General features: G+C 44.6%; 1 protein-coding gene across 1 annotated transcript in view; it reads left to right on the forward strand.

Annotated features, from left to right (window-relative positions):
* Positions 1 to 21,388, forward strand: part of LOC147683214 (growth arrest-specific protein 6-like) — a 250,454-nt gene that overhangs the window by 119,850 nt on the left and 109,216 nt on the right. Inside the window, exons 4-5 of the mRNA XM_086943699.1 lie at positions 5,443 to 5,610; positions 10,990 to 11,155. Of these exons, the coding sequence (XP_086799825.1) occupies positions 5,443 to 5,610; positions 10,990 to 11,155 (334 nt within the window). The remainder of the gene's footprint in view (positions 1 to 5,442; positions 5,611 to 10,989; positions 11,156 to 21,388) is intronic.

Below are 21,388 nucleotides of genomic sequence, written 5' to 3' on the forward strand. Positions count from 1 at the left end.
TAGTCTATAACTTTCAATTAAATTCCCACCTGTTTCCTGTGCTTTAAATGGATTTCCAGTTAAATTTGTATTGTTTCAGTGTGAAAAAAACACCAGCTTACTTTATCAGTGTCTAAAATTACGCTCCGGTGAAATTGACTGAAAAACCAAAATGGCTTCTTTAAGGTCACGTTGGGTGACATTTTCGTATTTTACGTTGCGTGCGCACGTAGATAGAACACTCCAGTGTTCAGCGTACGATCAGGGTGACTCACTTCAATGCATGCCGGCATTCGAATGCAAGGCATGCGTGCGAGCCTCTCGAATCCAGCACCGTGTTGAAAGATGCCGGATCACGCCAACTCCAGCGGTACCCCGAAACACAGCGGACCGACAATCCCACGCTGTACAAGGTAAAATTTAGATTCCTTCAGGAAGGTTTTACCTTAGTTGAGATTCTTCTTTTCCAACATTTAAAATGTTTCCCACTCAAAATGAAAAATCCGTAATTTGAAGATTTCTTTGTGAATTCTTCTATCTGGAATCAATATCTGTAGACAAGGTTCACTCCTCCAGCTCGTCGCCACAAATTGTAGTATCTTTTTAATATATTCCAAGCAAAGATGAGTGCAAATATAACTTCTTTACTTCAGCATACAGGAAACAGGTGTGCCTCTTCCAGCAGCAATAACAGTACTGACTGGAATACTTACATCGCCTGGCAACATTACAATACATTCCAACACTGTGGTAACTTACACTACATTCTCATACCTCAATGGATTCTAATAAGGAATACAGATTCAACAGACTGTCTTGCTAAACATAAGATGCAAGGCACTTAAATTTACCTGTGACAGCTAGTGCGTAAGTATAATAGGTTCTCATCACAAGTATCTAAAGTAGTAAAGACATTTATTGAATGCTGCAAAATTGATTTATCATCATAAAACAGCTGTGGCACATTTATTTTTCCTAAGGAAAACAACCACAGTTCGTTAGAGTAGCTAAATGTTATGTGTAAATTTGAATTACAGCCGCACCCCCTCAGTTTTGTGAAGGTCGTTTAGAGCAGTTGCATATATCTCGAGAGGTATTTCTAGAAATGACTTGAAGCACTGCAGCTTTGTAAAGACTTTAAGCTGTGGGATCAGCTTGAGAGGAGCACCTAGTAACCAGTTGAGGTACTGCAACTTTTGTATAGACTTGTTAAGCAGTCGCTTCTGACTCGAGATGGGATAGCTAGTAAACTCTTGAAGAACTGCAGCCTTATTAAAGACTTCAAGCTGTTGCTGCTGACTCGAGAGGGACATCTGGTTATGACTTGAGGTACTGCAGCTATATGAGAGGCCAGAACTATTGGCTTTGCCAGTGCTTGTTTCTCCCTGCTCTTGAGAACAATATCAAAGTTGCATAGTAAATATTCTGGTGCACTTAAGAGAGTGCCCACCACTCCTCCCCCTGTTCCTGTGACAGGCCAGCCGCCCCTAAACAGCTGAGCCACAACAGAAAAATAAAATTATAATAACATTCCTTCACAGAGTATTGGGGCGATGCTCCTCTGCCTTAGTGGAGGAAGCACCTCTGCTTGCAGGTATATGCCTTCGACAAAAGATATATCCATCTGCTGTACTACATTAATTCAAAATTATAAAGAAGCATTTATCAGAAGCCACCAGTAAGGATGTCTAGTGCAAATTCAAGTTCACCTAGAACAGGTGAGCTAAGGGTGCACTTTCCAAACTCCAGTGCTTAATTTGTGCCAGTGCTTACACTTGATGGAAACTGCCACTCAGTTTTAGGGAATCTGGGCATATTTACATCTTCAGACTATGACCCACATCAACTGAGAGAGTGGCTGAAAAGGGAGAAAGAAGGTGGAGGATAAAGAGAGAAACCCAATAAAAATCATGAATAAAAGAAGAACTTGCAACAGTGAAACAAAGAGACATCAAATTTAGGGTGTGGAGGGAAAGACCGTGAAGTGGAATCAAGACTAAGCAACTGTGGTATTTGGATCTGCAAAATTTGGCAGCAGCAGTGGCAGCTCAAAAGAAAATCTTTTAGCCCTTCCACTTATTTCTTTTTTAACGCATAAGCACTGGAAGACTATGGGAAGGGACAGCAGCGTAACACAGGCCCCAGCACCCCCCATTGAAATAGGTGTGACTCCACCATTCACAGGATGTTCGCTCTGTCCAAGGAATGTCTGTGATGTGGCCTGACTAGTACAGGGTGCTGTTAAGTTGGATGGGAAAAAAGGACTTACCTAGAACGGCCGGCCGCCACCTCTCTTCCGCCCCGGTCCTCATCCTCTTCATCTTCCTTCTTCCTATCCTAGCCGGCAGCACGAAGCACCCGGGCCTGCACACAGGCTTCTCTGAGCCAATCACAACACTGCAATGCAGCGCTGTGAATGGTCTGAGCACCGTGGTTCGGCACTCAGACAGGATAAGGAGCCTGTGCATGTTCCTCACCAGGCTGTGTAAAGCAGCCTGATGGGGAACATGCTAAGTGCGCATGACTGTTTGACCGGCCCAAGAGAACCAGCCAAACAGTCATGAGCAGTTAGGGAGTGCAAACCACTCCTCCCCCTGCTCTGACCTTCATTAAAAATTATAATAATGTTACGTTTCCCTTATGAGCAGTGAGGCGACGCTCCTCCGCCTTGGCTGAGGAGTCGCCACTGGAATTGTAGATATTCACCAACAACTTACAGATAGTGTCCTACCCTCAAAATGCACACAAATGTCTATCTTGCCAGAGCAGGGGTAAATGTATTTTGAGAGTGTGAAACGAAATGTACCTCAGTTTAGATGAGTGTAAGGAAAACAATATCTCCACCAGTAAATCTATTTTCTCTGAAAAAGTTGCGTTTGCTAATGCACATTTACATTTAATTTTATGCATGCCGAATTGCAGACATGCTTACAATGTCGCAGATGGAAATATTTACACACACTTTTTTAGTACTGCTGGAAATCCATAGGTGTCACAGATATCCAGAACTGATTATGAAATTGTTTGTGGAATTCTAAAAAGTCCGACATTTACTACAGGAGGAACATGCCCAAAGGAGAAATAGTCTCACATTTTTTAGGTCTGGCCTTAAAGAAAGCTTAAGCTTTCTCGCCAGACTATTGCTTTTCCAAGAAATTCATACGCAATAAACTTACAAAGAGGAGCCTTTAGTCCACAGGCTTCATCATTTGTTCGTTTAGATTGTCATTCACATTTTGCTTCCGCCCACCACACAGGATGGCGCAGTGGGTTAGCCCACTTTATCCATTTGCTTTTTAAAGGTGCAGATATAAAGTATGTAAGTGTAACTGTAACATTGCAGCTAACTTTGAGTGATGATAATAATAAAATGCATGGCTGAGAGGCGAGACGTTTAAAAAACATCAATAGTAAAACAGCCACATCAGTGATTTTTTTATTAATTTGAATTTATTTTGCAAGCATATGGCAACCACATTTAGGTGGCTGTATGTTTTTTTTCTTTTTATAGTGTGGCATATGCTTGCAATAAAAATACCCATTGCACCAGCTTGCCAAGGCCAGATATTAAGGCTTTGCCAATGCTTATTCTCATTTTTTTTTGCCTTAGGCCAAAACTGATTGAGCTCCGATTGTTTCTACATCTCCAGGCCCTGGTGCCAATAAACCTGCTGCACTATCGAAAGCGTTGTCCCTAGCAGGCCTTTAGTGCAGCTCTGAGAATAAATGGTGTGCAACCTATGGGTCTAGTCTGCCTTCTCCTCAGTTACAAGACAAATCACTGTCTGTCAGTACTAAATAGGAGCAGGCCTTCCAGCACTGAGAGCCCTGTCGCCCTGTGGCACAGGAATTGCTAGCAAGGAGTTTAGTATAGTGGAGCCAGCTGATTCTATGCTATTGGAAACACAGTGGTTCTCCACAGTGGGGGCTGTCACAGCTCGCAGGCGGCAGAGCAGGCGCGAGGGGGGGGGTATGGGGGTGCAGGTCGCCATGTAAAAGATAAAAAATAAACACTTAGCTTGCCGTTGGGTCCCGCGTCTCTGCTCCTGATTCTCGTGCGTCCGGCTCCAGGAACAGGAAGCACAGCCAGGCTCCCCTGACCAATCCCAAGGTTGCAATGCAGCACTGTGATTGGTCTGAGTGAAACGGCGCTCAGCCAGGGACTGGAGGGGTGAGCATGTTCTCCAGGCAGGCTGTAATGCAGCCTGCATGGAGGACAAGGGAAGTGCGCATGACTGGTGTGGGCGGCCCAAGAGGGCCAGACAAACAATCAATGCTCATTTAGAAGGGTTCTACCATTCCTCCCCTGCTCTTCAGACCTGCCCCACCTTAGGGGAGGAGCTGCCACTGGTTCTCCCACCTCTAAATGAGGCAACGGAACAGATTGTGAGGTGCATTGCAGAAGTTCTCTGGTTTAGTGCAGATGTGCTCCACCCACTGGACTCTAAATTACCCTCTTAGGGCCTTATCCTCAGATCACTGCAGTGGCGTAACAATAGCCCCCGAAGGCCCTTAAGCTCCAAGGGGTCCCCTCCGGCACTGTGCACGGGTGGCAGCTGAGAGCTCCTGACTGGGTCTGGAGTGTGGGGGCCCCCCTTTATGTACTTGTGCAGGGATGCAACCTCAAATTACGTTACACCATTGGATCACTGTTGTCTTACTCATTACCTCCACCCAAGCCCCCCTCCCCCTGGAGTTATGATACCAAGGATATGGGATCTTGTGTTATTCCTCATTTCTCCATGGTATTTCCCACCAGAGATTTTTGCTACTTTCAGAAGTGGAAATCTCTGTATGAAATGCAAAGGAATTGCAAATTTACCATGGATCCCACCGTAATCCTGATGGGGCTGTTAACTCCTATTACCAGCCCTATTGGGTTTACCCGAGCACTTGTAATTGCCCCCCCAAGTGCTTTCCCTGATCAGGTCCTTCCACAGGTTCAATCCTCATTAAATTAATTTGTTAATTTCTGTTATAAATTGAATTGCGCGTTTAAGTTACTTTAGCACTTAAAATTGTTTTGGGTGGATTTCAATTTATTTTTTTAATGTATTTTCAGTGTGTCATTTGCATGCATTGTTCATCCTTATATGTTCAACAAAATGAGGGTGAACACAAAAAATCTATGTGGTCAGGAAAGGGATAAAATATTTGGGCGCCGTCACAGAATTTCCTGTTATATGGTTACTTTCCCAAAGACTTGAAAAATATTTCTTTTCCAAAAATTCTGTATTTTTTCAATGCATTAGGGATACATTTCAGATACAAAACAAAGTAGTTTAGTACAGTATTATTGAATATGCCAGTTTGCCCTCTAGTGTCCATATTTTTTATTTTCACTGTGTCTAAATCATCATTACCGGAAACGGTAATTTAAAAATGAATGGGATTGGTTGTTGTTTAGATAATAGTTGACCAGGATTGGCTCCCTGAGTGACAGGTCTGCTTTGTGTTCTCAAGGTCTCCGTCGACAGAAATGCCAACACTATTGAAGTGAGAGTGGATGAAGAAGTGGTGGTCAGTTTAATGCACTATATCAAGACGGTGTTCAGTGGGCACCCTGACTGGAAGCTTCGGATCTTTGTTGGGGACTTGCCCCTAAATAGCACTGCTCAGCTTTTGAGGCCGGTAAGTGTAACCACTTAATTATTTAATAATGCTTTCAGTGAGATTAGGATGCGCCAATCTTGCAAAACTGATGCAAGAAAATGTGCTGCCTTGTGCAAGCAGATATTTGTTTAGCCCAGGAACTGCGTGCCATCAAAAGCCGTTGAGGACTATGAGGCCCCTTGCGCCTCTTTTACGCCGCCGTTGCGTCACTTTTGTGACGCAGCGGCGGCGCAAAAGAGACGTCATGCTGCGGGGTATTTACAACGTGACGCATCTGGGAGATGTCTGAACTGGGGTGGTGTGGAGTGCAAAAAAACGATGGATTTAGGCCCAGATCTCTGTACTGGGGTGAATGTATGACATTGTTCTGCATTCTGTCCATCAACTGTTGTTTTTGCATCTGGGAGATGCGTCACGTTGTAAAGCCCTGCGCCAGAAGTAGGCGTTCAGGCGCAGGGGGGGGGCGTTCCGGCCCAGGAACGCCTCCTAAAAGTGGCTGAGTGAAATCTACAAGTCACTTTTACGGCCATGCTGCGTCAAAACCCTGCGCCTGCTTGAAGCAACTGCTCGACGCAACTCCAGCAATGGTCCACCTTTACGGCACAGATGCGTCACGCATCAGTCCGTTTTTGCCCCATGGTGCGCCGCATTGTAAATGCAGCACATCCACGGTGGCGGAGCCGTGACGCATAATAACTGGCGCATCCCTGCTGATATGCAGGGATGCTCCAGTTATTGTAAATCTGCCCTTATGTGTGTCCAGCTCAACAGAAGGTGCAAGAATGAGTCAGTCTCACAAAAAGACAATATATGGCATGTTTCAACTGTGACTCTGAGGACAATTGTCCACATTCATCACCACAGCAATCAAAAAATTAAACTTTTGGGGAAGGCATCCCTAAAATTATCAAAGATTTGGAAGAGAATTCTGCTATCAGTAAGAAACCTGTTTTATTTGTTGTTGCCCACTGTTAGGCAAATGACTGCCACACTATTTATAGCCTGCATTGATGACCCTACCCTTTCGTCTGCATATGTTGCCCTGTGATGTCACCTGGATAACATAACATAACATAACATAACATAACATGAGTATTTGTAAAGCGCACGTTCACCACAGCAACGGGGCACCTTGGTGCTGAAATAACAGATATATATTGTTACCCAACTCAATGGTACTCATCCTGATCTTGTTTGAATATGAAGATCAGAGCCTGAAAAGGCCGTCTCTACAAGTTCTTTCCATGCTGTAGTTTCTTTGCTCAGCAGAGAGTAGTATGCAGCGCAGGGGCATCATTTTTTTGGGAAAACCTTTTTATTGGATTTTGTTTTTATGGTGTCATACATATTACACAACAATCAGGTACATTTTTCAATGAAGTACATCAGGCATCAACATTTCAACAGGGAATAGCTGCGTGTCCGTTGATGAGGAGGAAGGGATGTGCCACTCTGCCTCTGTATGGTATACTGGAAACATGCCTCCTAGGGGATAACGAGAGGGCTACTGTGTCACCCGTTCCCTTATGACAATTACCAGACTGTTATTGTCTGTATGTGGTAGTGCAGAGGGGGTAATCCATGTTCATAACCGAACTGGAAACATATAACTGGTGGGGGGGAGGGGGGGGGGGATGTGAGAAGAGGGGGGTAGGGGTGTCGCTCCATTTTGGTCCTGTATCTACGGGCAATGGTTCCCACCATTACTGCTGGAGTGGTCTGTTCTACTGGGGGTGGCTTGGGAGGTGAGCTAGTGCGGGGGGGTTTTGTGAGGGTCGAGGTGCGGTGGGTCCTGGGACCACCTGGGTGGCAGCCTGTGTTTGTCGAAATTATGGAGGATCATCACACAGTCCAGTGATATGGTATTCCGTCACACACCACGTGCTTCTTCCTGCCTGAGTAAATGTTCTTTTGCTGCACCCCATTTCTTGACCGCCCCCCACCATGCGGCCAACGGGGGGCCCCCGGTGAACTCCAGTGCATAACTATGCTATGTTTAGTGAGGGGTATGGCTAGTGTTCCAAATTTGGTCTGTACCTTTTTTCCCTTGTCACCTTGTGTCTCTTGAAAATGCAGAGGGCGCACGCCTCCGATGTGTGAAGTTCTGTCAGGCCCGTGACTTCTGGTAGTGTAGTGTGCACTGTTGCCTAGAAGGCTTGTAGCGTGGGGCATGTCCAAAACATGTGGATAAAAGGGCGTCAGGGGTGTGGCAGCGGGGGTAGTCGAAGTGTGTCGTCAGAAAGAAGCGCTTAAGCCGCGCCGGTGTGAGGTAGGCGCGTTGTTGAACGTTAAACTGAATATTTTTGAATCTTTGGTTGCGAGACATTTTCTTGTGGTGTTCTAGGGCCGTAAGCCATTCTCTGTCATGGAGAGCTCAGTCAAACTCCTCCTCGCAGTGGAGTCGCAGGCGCGTTAGTGGTGTGCATGTAAGTTCCATAATGGATTTATAGAGCCACGTGACTAGATGCCCACCCGTCCCCATGTATAGAAGTGTGTGGAATACCGGGTGTGTCTTTTGTTCTCCGTCCGTGAGGTCCCAGCTCCTTCTGCAGTCCGCCACCAGCTGTGGGTGTAGCAGGAATTGGCCTACCAGATCAATCCTGCGAACGATGTCAGCTGGCCATCAGTGAACACGGCATCGGTCTCGGTAAGCGTATGCTCTGTCCAGATTTGCAATTCTCCTGCGGTGTAATACCCTTGTCCCTTAGGGAGGTCCACCAGCGGAAGCAATGGAGAGTAAATGGGTTTTGCCCTGGAAAGGCGATGAATTCGTAGGATGGAGGATCTGGCCACTTTAACCAACAGAGAATGCGCAGGGTTGGGTTTGGTCCTTGGGAGGAGCATCCGGGTTAACTCTGGGAGTGCTACTTGTCCTGTTTGGGTGTCCGTTTCCCAGAGGTTGCGACTCGCCATCCAACGCGACAACCACTGCAGCTGCGATACGAGTAAATAAGCTTCGAAGGACGGGGCGCCCAGCCCTCCCCAATCTCATGGCAGTTGTAAGGTTGATAGGGCCACTCTGCGCCAACCCTTCCCCAGATCAAGGAGATTAGTAATGAGTTGATCTCATGAAAAAAAGTGCGTGGTGGGATGACCGGGACATTGGCGAAATAGTAATGGAGCCGGGGAACCATGATCATTTTTGACAGTGCTACCATTTCTATTGGGGCTAGAGGTAGAGTCCGCCAGAAGCTGATTTGGCTTTTGAGTCCTCGAAGGGCTCGGTAGTGGTTGCCCTCCAGGAGGTCCTGGGGTGTGTAATAGAGTCTGACACCCAAGTATCATGGGGCATCCCCCGCCCATGCCAGTATGGCGTCACCTAACCCAATTTCTCGATGAGGTGCATTCGGGTGTAGGGGTCAGATGGAGGACTTGTCCAAGTTCACTTTCAACCCTGCGGCTTTCTCAAAGTCTGCGAGCGTGGTCCAGAGAGTAGTGAGGTCTGCTGTGATATCCCTGACATAGATGAGGAGATCCTCCGTGTACAGGGATACACTATGTGTACAGCTTCCCAGTGGTATGTCACAGTGCTCGCCCATCGCTCTCAGTCGTATCACCAGAGGTTCCATGGCTATGGCAAGTATGACGGGGGACAGGGGGCATCCCTGGCACGTTCCGTGCATGACCGAGATGGGGGGGTGAGATGTGCCGGCCTATTCTGACCCGCGTGGTGTGTCTGGTATACAATAACCGAGTGTATGCTATGAATTGGGGACCCAAGCCTACCCACTGGAGCACCTCGAACAAATACTGCCATGCTAGGGTATCGAAAGCTTTTTCGAGATCCAGCACGAGGCACGCTGCATGTGGAAACCTGCCTCGTACACTGTCCTGGATCTGGAACAGCCGGCGTATATTTTGGGAGGTACTCCTCCCAGGGATGAATCCGCACTGGTAGGAGTGTATTAGTCTGGGGAGTACCTCTGTAATCCTGTCTGCTAGGATCCTCCTGAGTATTTTTCAATCTGCGGTCAGAAGAGTGATGAGGCGGTATGAGGTCCGGAGTAGAGGGTCTCGATCTGGCTTGGGAAACGTCACCAATATAGATTCCTGCATAGTCTGGGGGAGTAGCCCTACCTCCAACGCTTCTTGAAAGACTACATCTAGCTGTGGGACTAAGTGTTGACAGAACGTGGCATACAGTTCTATGAAAAAATCATCGGGACCTGGGGCCTTGTTTTTGGCCAGGTGGTGAATGGCGCAGCGCAGGGGCATCATTAATGACAGGGTGCACCTTCTGATTTGATAAAGGGAAATAGCTGAGATACTACTGTGATGTCATTAACACGCTTAACTTTATCGAATGATGGCAGCAGGCCCTGTAGGAAGTGACATCCGCCATAGTCTTATAACCAGTCTTAGTTCTACAGGGAAGTCTTTAATCGATAGGACAAGCATCCGCCATGCATTCATAGGAATGCGTACATGTTCTAAAGCAAGGCACCCATGACATGCATGTGGCAAATGTAACAGTCTCCGCTAATAGAAAAATGTGCTGCTCTGGGTAGCCACATGCAGCCGCGGTCGGTGAGTGAATCAATTTGGGCAGCAGCACAACTGATGATGTAGAAAAAACACCTGCATTCAAATCAGACGGAGCCAATGGAATTATATGCTTAAGCAGCATGAGTATGAATTTGCAGCACTTGTCACACAATCCACTGTCTGCTGCATACTCTGCAGATTTAAATCAAGATTTTTTTTTTTAGTTTAAATGGATCAAAAGTTATTAAACACTTTGCAAACAGAATGCAGTGCTACTCCAGATACGTAGCGGAGGTCATTTAACCCCCTTTCAGTGGTTGGTCGCTGGATTCAGATATTTAAGGAGGTACTCCACAATTTCTAATTGATGTACAAGGGAAATGGCTTTTGTCTACGGGCCGAAATCAAAACCTTACACTTGTAAATGTAAATCAAAATATTCTTTAAATCTTAGCAATAACTTATTGAATATGACCAGCTCAATGTATATATTTTAATTTTTAAGAACGCTTAGTTTTTTCTCTAGCATTATGATTGTGTTTGTATTATTGTGCATTAAAACCTCAAAATAGCTGGTTAGTAATGTGAATGTACTTAGTTAAGCTATCATGTAATGTCCCTTCAATCACACAATATGGAAAATACTTTAGCTTTCTTTAACCCAATATTGCTTTTCAGCATTACTTAATCAATTCAACCTCCTAATTTGGTCCTCAATTGCTAATAATTCCAGAAGCCCTCACTGACGAGCAGTGAGTTGACTTGATGGATGCTGTTTCTTCCTTCAACGCAGCATCATTAACAAAAAAAACATTATTGAGTGGATGTGTGAGTCATGGAAGGGTGATCTGAGAGAAATAGGCATGACCACAATGAATTGTGCTTCATAATTTTTGGTCCTCTGTTTCTCAGCTTAACCCATCTTTGGACGCCTGTATGCGGGACTGGTCCTGGGTCCAAAAGGAAGCAAACATTCTCACCAGTGTAATGGAAAGCGCAGATCACAGGCGCTGCTTCCAGCAAGAGGAGCCGGGAGCCTATTTTCCAGGACATGGGTTTGCAGAATTTGAAGTACCATGTAAGTATCAGCCCTTACTTTTTTTATTATGCTTCTCCTGAGGTTGCTGTCTTCCCAGATAAAAGATTTCAAATAATTCATTTGAGCATTTTTCAGTTTAAAGCAAATATTAAGATAACCAGATTTTTGCACTAGATGTTGGTCCACAAGGCCTAACTCCATTCTAAGCTGGCATTGCAATGAACTCTGTGGGAGCCTAAATAAATGCCGTGTAGATGTAAATTGCAGATTGTTAAAAAAAAAAAATTTGCACTTAGAAAAGCTTCCATGCTATATGCTGGAATGCAAATTAGCTTGGACTTTTTTGCTTTACGTATTAGTGATAATATGGGCTTTTTAACCAGCCTCAGTAACGCTTTGAAGGCAAGGCACAAAGAGTTCACTTTTGGTTTTATGGAACTTAGTTGTTGTCGATGAGCACCTCTTTCGTCAAATCAAACACCTAGATCTTTATATTTAGATATCCGGTCAACCAAGTAAGTGCCTGATTCCCAAAGGTTGGTTATACTTTTGAGTAAATTTGTACTTTGTAATAAGGTTGCTACTTTCAGTATTCAGAAACTCCAAGTGTAAACTCACTACAAAAGTGTAAATTACACGTAGAGTAAGCGGGTGGGTAACGTCCTCCCCTAAACCTCTCTCTGACCCTCCCTAAACCTCTCTTAATCCTCCCTAATTCCATCCTTTTAGTAGTAAATCCGCCTTTTTTCCCACTGACTCCCCTGGGTCCCTCCTACATTTACTACTATAATTTTTACTTACATGAGCGGAGACTCCGCAGTCGGGGCAGAGAACTTGAACTCTGCACTCATAAATAAAGGCAAAACTTACATTTTGTAGCACTACAAAACATACTACAAAGTGCAGGTTGGGGTTCCATCTTATTTCAATGTCTCATTTCCGATGCAGAACCCTATGAAAAGCAACTTCCCCGTTGCGGGTTCATGTTGTTAATGCCAGTATCACTTTTGCAGCTTTTCATTATACTATAGTGCCTTAAATTTAGAAATAATTGCAGTGACGCGAAAGTGTGGTGTAACACTGCTGATATATTGGTGGAGGTTCACGTGTGGCACAGCAGTTGGACCTGCTGGAACTGACCATTTAAGGCATGCAGACATATTCTGTGTGGGAAGGACAAGAATGAATCAAACACCCAGGGGATCCTTTCTCTGAGGCCTTGTTACTTGATTAGGGATCCCCCAGAAGGAATTGTATCCAAATAATTAATCATCTATATTGTATTGGAAAGGAGTCTGGAATTGAATCTGGCTTTGATTAACCATATTGTGACACTATAGGTGACTTTCAAATGACCGCGTTAATTTTTAGTTGACATGGCCAGATGTTTGAAAGGATTTTGTGATCACAAACCCACAATTTGAAAAGTAACTGGATTTGCGGCCGCAAAATGCCATTTTCAAATGTACAAAATCCTTTTTATGAGTTAGAAATGTATTCTGACTTGTAAAATCGGCTTTGTGACAATGCCTGATTCCCATTTGGACAGGGCATTAAAAAGTGTTTTCCTTCCAAACTGTATTTTGGTATACAATGTACCAATGGCTTCGCAAATCAACTCTGGTCTCCAACCATTGACCACATCCTGAGTCCTCAAAGGAGGTGGTATCTCATTCACAAAGGGGAAGGGACTCTTTACCCATTGAGAATTGTGTTGGCAGCCTCAGGTTGGGGTGGGGGGGGAGTGCTCCCCCTTTTGTCCTTCCATATGGAAAACATCTTTTTTACAGGAGCACATGTTCATTTAAATAACTAGGGCTGCTTTAAAAAATAAAATCCATCTAAGAATACAAACACGGGGAAGGTGGTCTACTGTCTGTTTCCGGCCACCATTCCTATATTTGTAGCCATTCACAAGGGTTTACAAATTGCGACCTGCATAATTGATACTCACTAGGCAGGTTGATCTGCCACCTCCTGTGAATGGTGATTTGGGGATGCGACCTATCAGTTGTATAGGTCACTTTACAAAATCAGAGTCAGTTCGGAAAAAGGTTGGTGCAACATTTGCGACCACTTTTTGCGTATGGATTCTTAGTACAGACAAGAACTTCAAGAGACGGAACATATACCAGTTAAGTTGCTTTCCATCTAAAAGTGAGCTCAAAAAGTGTTATTGGGCCTGGGTGATGCTCAATACCTTTTCAAAAACAAGCCCAAGTAGTCTTACAGGTTTATTTTTGGTGCATAAAGATCTACCCAGGTTAGAGAATTACTGGGAGATCATTACCAAACCCCTAGACCGAAAACTTTTTTTTCAATTCAGATGTGGCACACTCCCTATTGGGGACTTCACCACTAAGTGGGGAAAAGCTAGTCAGGGGTTTTGTGCAAAATGTCAAGGGTCCGGGGAAAGTTTATCTCACATTTTGTTTGTGTGCCCCCAATACTCTGCCCCCAGATCTAAGTGGCTCAAACCAGTCTGTAGCCAACTAGGCACACGTTCGTCAGCCGAGGCCCTGAGACTGTTAAAAACTAATCTGGATCCGATCATTGTGGTGGGGGTAGCCAAGTTCCTAGGCTGGGCCTGGATTATTAGAAGTAGGTTTATTAATCTAAATTAGCTGAGACTGTTTTATCTTATATTACTGTGGTAATCAGTATCTGTATCTTTTTTAAACTTTTGTATTCTTCTGCAAGAAGTTATTCGATGCCAATGATTTAATACTGATTTTATTTATGTTATTGTGTCTTTTTGTATTTATGTCTTTTATGATGAATTAATCGAATAAAGACTTCTTGACTTGACTTGACTTGTTGCTTTGCTATTCTTAGCCCGTCTCTTTTCCCCACCATTAATTGTGAAAGTTGCCATGCGGATGTCAGTAAGGATGAAAACTGAGTGAAGGCTTTAAATCATTTAGGGCCTGATTTTGATTTCGGCGGATCGGATACTCGTTCACCAACGTGATGGATATCACGCCCGCCGTATTACAAATTCTATTGCATGTAATGGAATTGTAATTTTGCGGATGAGATATCCGTCAGGTTTGTGATGGAGTATCCCTGTCCGCCAACCTTGTAATTGGCCCCATAGTCATTATTTTGGTGTAATGAGAAAAGAAATGTAGTGCAGCTCACCTTTTGCTGATTGTGCAAGGCATGTAATATTAACATGGCGATGGAAATGTTTCTGGCTGCTGTACAGTGCATCCTCTGAACCGGTGGGGGCCAGCTGAACTTATTTTTGGGGACCAGCTCTTATTTCTCCACTTCAGACATTTCCTGAGAGCAAGACAGGGAAAAAGCATACAAAACGGAAAGACAGAGGAAGAGGAAGAGAAAGACAGAAATCTGTCACCAGTGTAGAAAGCTGAAACCTTTAAGAGTGTGATAATGGGTCAGGGAGACCCTGTCAGCGAATTAAAGATGCCTGGGGTGGATTCAGGACTAGCACCCTTGGTATTCGGCACACTGATATTTAATAGCGCTGGCCGCAGGTGTCTTTGGGCACCAGCACTTATTATTTTACAAATAAAGAACTGCTTTCACACTTCTATAGAACTTGTTTAAATGAAAATCTGGTCAATGTAGGAGATGCAATGTGAGCCAGATGCTTTCTTTTTATGGGATGCATGCTTTTTAATCATATTCTTTCCTCACTGGAGCTCTCAAAGCATCTTGGGAAGTGTAGTTTGAAGAGTCACTAATTTGCTTAACTATGCCATTATTATCCACATTCAATAAAATTGTTTCTGAAATGACAGCGCCTTACACACAAATCCCAGTTTCATTTTCAGCAAGTGCTATCAATGGATATTTGATGGGGCAAAGGGCATGCATGCATCACCATACCACTAAGCATGCTGCAGAGCTTTGCTATAAAATGCAAAACCACACATTCTGCTGTACTCTATGCATGGCTGGTTACGCGGGGGACCGTCTGCTTAGTGCTTTGGTGATCAGACGAAGACTGAAGAAAATTGTTCACTCTAAGTACCTCATTGCGAGATGGCCCCTTACAAAAAGCACACAGAGTTGTTCGATATTTAATGGGTGCAATAATTAACGCCTTCCATGGGTTTTTAAAAAATGACTTGGATTTAAGTGCTTCCTGCTCTAGGATCCACATGCTACAATATTTACCAGGTATTTCCAGTGAATAAATATCACCAAGTGTGACCTGCCTGTATTTATCACAAAACTCGTAATTTCAATTTGCGCAATAACTGGAATTGCCAGACATATCAGAATTTATTGTTCCACTCATAATTGGGAACAAAAGTCCAAAAAGCAGGCACTTCGCAATTTCATCTACAGATGAATGCATACATGTAATAACCTGAAAAGTATCAGGGAACCACTAAAGAGGCAACAAATCAAAAGTATTGCAATCAGAGGGAAGGTCAGGAAAATGAGGCTGAAACAGCGGACACTTGATCTGTTTTTTTGAAGAGATTTCCTGGGAGGCATCTGTCCCAGTTGGAAGTGGAACAGTGTTTCATAATTAGGGTGCACTAACTGAGAAAGAATAATTTAGAGCTCTTTGTTTTCTGAAAACTAGGATTTTCAGAAAAATGGTATGAGAGCATCGAAGGTAGCAAACCCCCTTTGACTACCAATTTTTCAGCTACTTTGCTGGTACACCAGAATGAAGTCCTGGATAATACATGACTACTTGAAAATACACCTGCTTTCAAGTGGAAGCCATGTATGGGTGATAGTGACTCGTGTAATATGTTCAACGTGTTTGATTCCTGAAATCATCCATGTTCGGCTCGCTTTCATTATGATTACGATGGAAAACTCATTATCACATGTTTTTATCTTTTAGTTGCTGCTTTATTTTATGTTTCAAAACTATTGGATTTTAATGTTTTTTTTAACCTGATTTGGCATAAAGATACTGCAGAACCAATGGTCAGAGTTTCACTCCCCTTAAAATAGCTTGGATTGGATTATTAAAGTACCTGCATCTTAGCTTTGCATGCAATGTTAGAACTCACATTTCTTGTCTAATTAAGAAAATATAGTGGGGAAAAGCTTTTGTATTCTTTGCCCTCATTTGCTCTCTTCCTTTTGTTTGTGTCTACAAAAGTAATCGCGCAATAAGAACACCCCACACATCCTTCTCAAGTAGCATAAAAGGTCACTTTATTTTAGGACAGTCAAAGACAAACTCCAACCATTGTATTTTATTAAATAATTACACCTTCTGATATTTTCCTCAACCTTTTTATATACTGGCTTTCACATCACAAATTCCCCAACGATTTCATCATTTGTCAAAACTACAAAACTGTTTTAATACCGAGCCACTGTTTTCCTTAAAACTTTTTCTTCCCCTTTTCCCACCTACCCCCCCCCCCCTCACCCCTAGAGGGAAAGGATACGTCCGCACTAGACTATCCTATCCCCCAAAACACGCCTAGAAGAAAAACATATTACAATTGAAGAACTGTCAAGACTGCCCTAGAGTGACATCTTTTTTCTTTTTTTTTTTACATATAAAAACAGGGGCAAGAGAGTTTACACAAAAAACCCCTCCGAGCCTAAAATAGGGACGGGTGGGTGGGACAAAAACACAGACGCCACAGCTCCCTCACTCTCTTGAGTGACGACGCATCTCCCGCTCCCACCCCACACCCCACAAGCCCCTCCCTCTTCCAAGGCTGGCCAATCACGTTGCGTGGATTGTTCCACAGTGCTACCTATCCCAGGGGTACACCGGCTATGGCCAGGTCCCCCCGGGACCCATCGCGCAATAAGAACACCCCACACATCCTTCTCAAGTAGCATAAAAGGTCGCTTTATTTTAGGACAGTCAAAGACAGACTCCAACCATTGAATTTTATTAAATAATTACACCTTCTGATATTTTCCTCAACCTTTTTATATACTGGTTTTCACATCACAAATTCCCCAACGATTTCATCATTTGTCAAAACTCCAAAACTGTTTTAATACCAAACCACTGTTTTCCTCAAAACTTTTTCTTCCCCTTTTTCCACCTACCCCCCCCCCCCCCTCCCCCACCCCCAGAGGGAAAGGATACGTCCGCACTAGACTATCCTATCCCCAAAAACACGCCACCCAGGAAAACCAAAGTGTTTTCCTGCCCCACCCACCCCCTCTCACCAACAACTGGCCCAAATCAAATCCCCTTGCTAGAACACCATAAATCAACTCCCCAAAACTTCGCCAGCAGATCCCGTAATTCCATTAGGTAATACGCCTGCCCCAACTGAGACAGATGCACCCCATCCCATCGAAACAACTGAAGCTCCTTTCCTGAAAAATGTTTGTGAGCTAATACAGTAATGCCCATTGCTGTGCAATAGATTTTCATGGCTCTATTCAGTTTTCGTCGAGCTTTCTCCACAGCTGAATGCTCACGAGCCCTTCTCCATTGGTGCTGATACACAAATTCTGTCCAGACTACCGCAGTGCCAACCCAATTGTTTTTTAGTACCGCTAAATCCAGTTTCATTTGTTGTATCAATGAGAGTCCAGACAGTTCGACCAGGTCGTTCTCACCTAGATGGATGATTAAAAGATCTGGAAATCCCCATTCCGTAGCCAGTTTGGATAATAACAAGAAAAGGTCTCTCCACTTCAAACCTCCCACCCCTTTCCACAATACCTCATGCTCCTTCCCATGCAGACCCAAGGCCCTTCCACATATCTGCTGCTCAGCGAACACTGACGACCACTTCAGCACAGAGTTGCCCACAATCCATGTCCTTTTTTTCCGTGGAAAGGACAAAACTCGACCTATAAGGAGAAACAAGATTGAGCTAGCGGAAAAAGAGAAACTTGGGGCCCGATGTAGGTAAATCCCATTTACCGATTTTGAAATACCGAATGCTACCGATTCGGTATTTCAAAATCGGTAAATGGGATGTAGGTCCCAACATCTGGAATAGTTTCCGATTCCTTACAAATTCGGTATTTACCGATTCGGTAAATACCGACTCGGTATTTGCTATTGAATCCTATGGGCCTTTGAAGCCCATAGGATTCAATTCAAATACCGAATCGGTATTTTCTGAATCGGTAAATACCGATTTTGTCAAGGGTGCAGGGGGTGTCACTTTGACACCCTCTAGCACCCCCAAAACGGCCATGTGTGCAATGTGGCACAAAGACATGCCCTAAGGGCACGTCTGTCTGTCACATGGCACATGTGTACATGCACAGATGTGCATGTACACAGGAATCGGTATTTTACCATGGATTTGTATTCCATGGTAAAATACCGATTCTGTAAGCCATGTGCCAATGGTAAATTGGCCACCTACATTGCATTTTCGGTAATTTTACCGAATCGGTAAATATTACCGAATCGGTAATTATTTTACCGATTCTGTATATATTACCGAATCGGTAAATTTACCGATTCGGTAATGATACAGATTCGGTAAAATTACCGAAAATGTGCCCCTACATCTCAATAGCCCTTTACCGATCGGAAACGACCGAAAATCGGTATTTTCGGCCGTTTCCGATCGGTAAAGGGCTACCTACATCTGGCCCATAGTGTACTCATTGACGCACATATCTATAGCAACAGTCTGATTTCCACCGCCCAATGCGTTGAATTTCCTCCCTCCCCCACCCTAATCTGGCAGCCTCTGTAGCAGCACCTATTCGAAAAGAATGCGTCCCATAGCACCGTGGATTTTTACCCACCAACGATAAACCTTTTCTCAGGACTGCTAACAGTTGAAAACAAGATATCATACCCCCATCAGTATGACAAAATATGACTCCCGCCTGAAAAACAGGGGACTGTAAACATGACTCCCATTCTTCCAATGGACAACAACCCAACACCCCACTCCCTCCCAGATGTATTCAAGTACCAATCCCTTTTTGGTCTGTCTTTGACTGCCGTAACTTGATCCTACGTTTGGATCCCAGTCTGGTTCCGTAAGCCTAATAGTTCTGAAACCCGGAAAGCACCAAAGAACATCCATATCATGCACAGCCTGAAACGAACCAACTCCCATTCATTGTAACAAATTCTAGGTAAAGCATCTAATATACCCCGTAAGAGTTAAAACGTAATAGGTTCTCGCAAATGCAAGGAATGAACTTTGCTCCTACCAAAACCTTTTAACATTCTGCTTAACAAAAAACCCACCCGTACTTCTTTCCCTAACAGCAACTGACTATAAAAGGAAATGCCAGCGAGTTTGCCGGAAATCGTCGTGTGTGACAAACCTTTATCCATCAAATGCAAAACAAAACGTAACATGAACTGCTCGTCACACACAGCCGCACTACCTTGATCTTGTGAAGCAGCATAAATCAGAAATTCAGACCACGCTTGTTTGTAGCTTCTTCTTGTGGACCTAGCAATGGAGTGCTCCTCCAAGCCAACAATCCTCACTCCCCAGGTCCCAGATGTCCAAAGGAATCTCCGTCTTGCATCTGTCCGCATTTGGCGACAGAGATCGAAACTTCTGCCTATTACAACGAGCATCGGCTATTGAATTATTCACACCGGGTATATGTTTAGCTCTAAAAACAATGTTGAGTTTCAGAGTTTGCAACATGAATGCTCGTAACAATTGCAACACCCGCACATCCTTGGCCCTTTGCCCATTGACCAAGCTTACCACTGCCATATTGTCAATGTGGAAAAGTACACTTCTGTCCTTGAACTCCTCGCCCCATACCTGCAGCGCCACCAGTAGCGGAAAAAACTCTAAGAAGGCGATGCTACGACCTTGTGATATCCAATGTTCCGGACAACTCTCAGCACACCAGCGCCCCTCCCAAAACAAGCCAAAACTCTGAGCCCCTGCCGCATCCGAAAAAAATCTGCACCTGCCAAACTGTGTCATCTTCCACAAAATTGATTGACACCCCGTTGAAGTCCTCCAAAAAACGCAACCAAATGACCAAATCCTCCTTCAATTTTCTAGTCAAACGTATGCGGTGGTGTGGCAGTGAACACACGACATAGCAAGTCCAAGCCGTCTGCAGAAAGTTCTTCCTGCCCTCACTACTCTACAGGCAAAGTTTACAAACCCCAGCAGCCGCTGAACCTGCCTGAGCTCGATCTTCCTTTCACTGAGCACTTCCCTCAAAAAAGTCCTGATTTCCTGTACCTTCTCCAGGTGCAATCTTGCCACTATTGCTCCCCGTATCAATTTCAATGCCCAGAAAGACCAATTTAGTGGCTGGCCCCTCCTTTTTATCTGAAGCCAAGGGCACTCCAAATTCTGTAGCCATCGTTTGAAAACAAGCCAGCGACCTGCTGCATTGCCCACTCCCCGCCTGTCCAATAAACAAGAAACCATCTAGGTAGTGACAAACTGCTGCATGACCGGACCTCCGCACTACACACCATTCCAAAAACGTGCTGAACGTCTCAAAAAGAGAACAAGATATGGAACAACCCATAAGCAATACACGATCTACATAAAAAGCATCCTCAAAAAACATCCCAAGCAGCTCGAAGTCCAATGGGTGGATGGGCAGTAGTCGAAAAGCCGCTTGAATATCACTCTTTGCTAGCTCCGCACCCACTCCCGCCAAGTGAACCAAACGCAAAGCATCATCCACTGAGGCATATGAAACCGCCGCATCCTCCGCTGCGATATAGTCATTGACTGACTTGCCCTCCGGCCAAGACAAATGGTGAATGAGGTGAAACTCACCCTGGGTTTTCTTTGGAATAACCCCCAAAGGCAAGACTATCAAGTTGGACAGGGGACACCTATGAAAGGGACCCGCAATCCTACCAAATTCCACTTTCCTCAACTTAGCTCGCACCACCTGAGGTCATTCTTTTGCCGATTTCAAATTGTCAGCCCAACGCTGCTCACGAGGACCTTGGTATCCAATACGAAAACCTACACTAAAACCCCAGAACAACTTAACTGCTGCCACCCCATCCGGGTAGTCCTCCAGACAGCGTAACATGGCGTGAAGCTTAACTGGGGTAGGAGCATTTTGGGATAAGAGGTGGAAGGGACCCCCTGCCTCTCTGCCCCCTTCCCTGATCCCCATGGTGATGACTGGGGAAGCACTGAAATACGGCATGTCTACCCCCACACTGCGCACACCCATGTTTGAATTTGCAGAATTGCCTGACACAGGCACCCCTATTGAAGCTCCAACACGCTCCCGTGGCAGGCAACTGTGCTCTTCCAATTCCACCCGCCCCCAATGGAGAGGGACGCTGGAGAAAGGGCCGATACGTAATAGGAAGACCACTTGCTGTATGGATAGTTGCTGAGGATTGATGCACTGGCATCC

Source organism: Lissotriton vulgaris, chromosome 11 (genome assembly GCF_964263255.1).
Source record: "Lissotriton vulgaris chromosome 11, aLisVul1.2, whole genome shotgun sequence".
In the NCBI taxonomy this organism is placed as follows: domain Eukaryota; kingdom Metazoa; phylum Chordata; class Amphibia; order Caudata; family Salamandridae; genus Lissotriton; species Lissotriton vulgaris.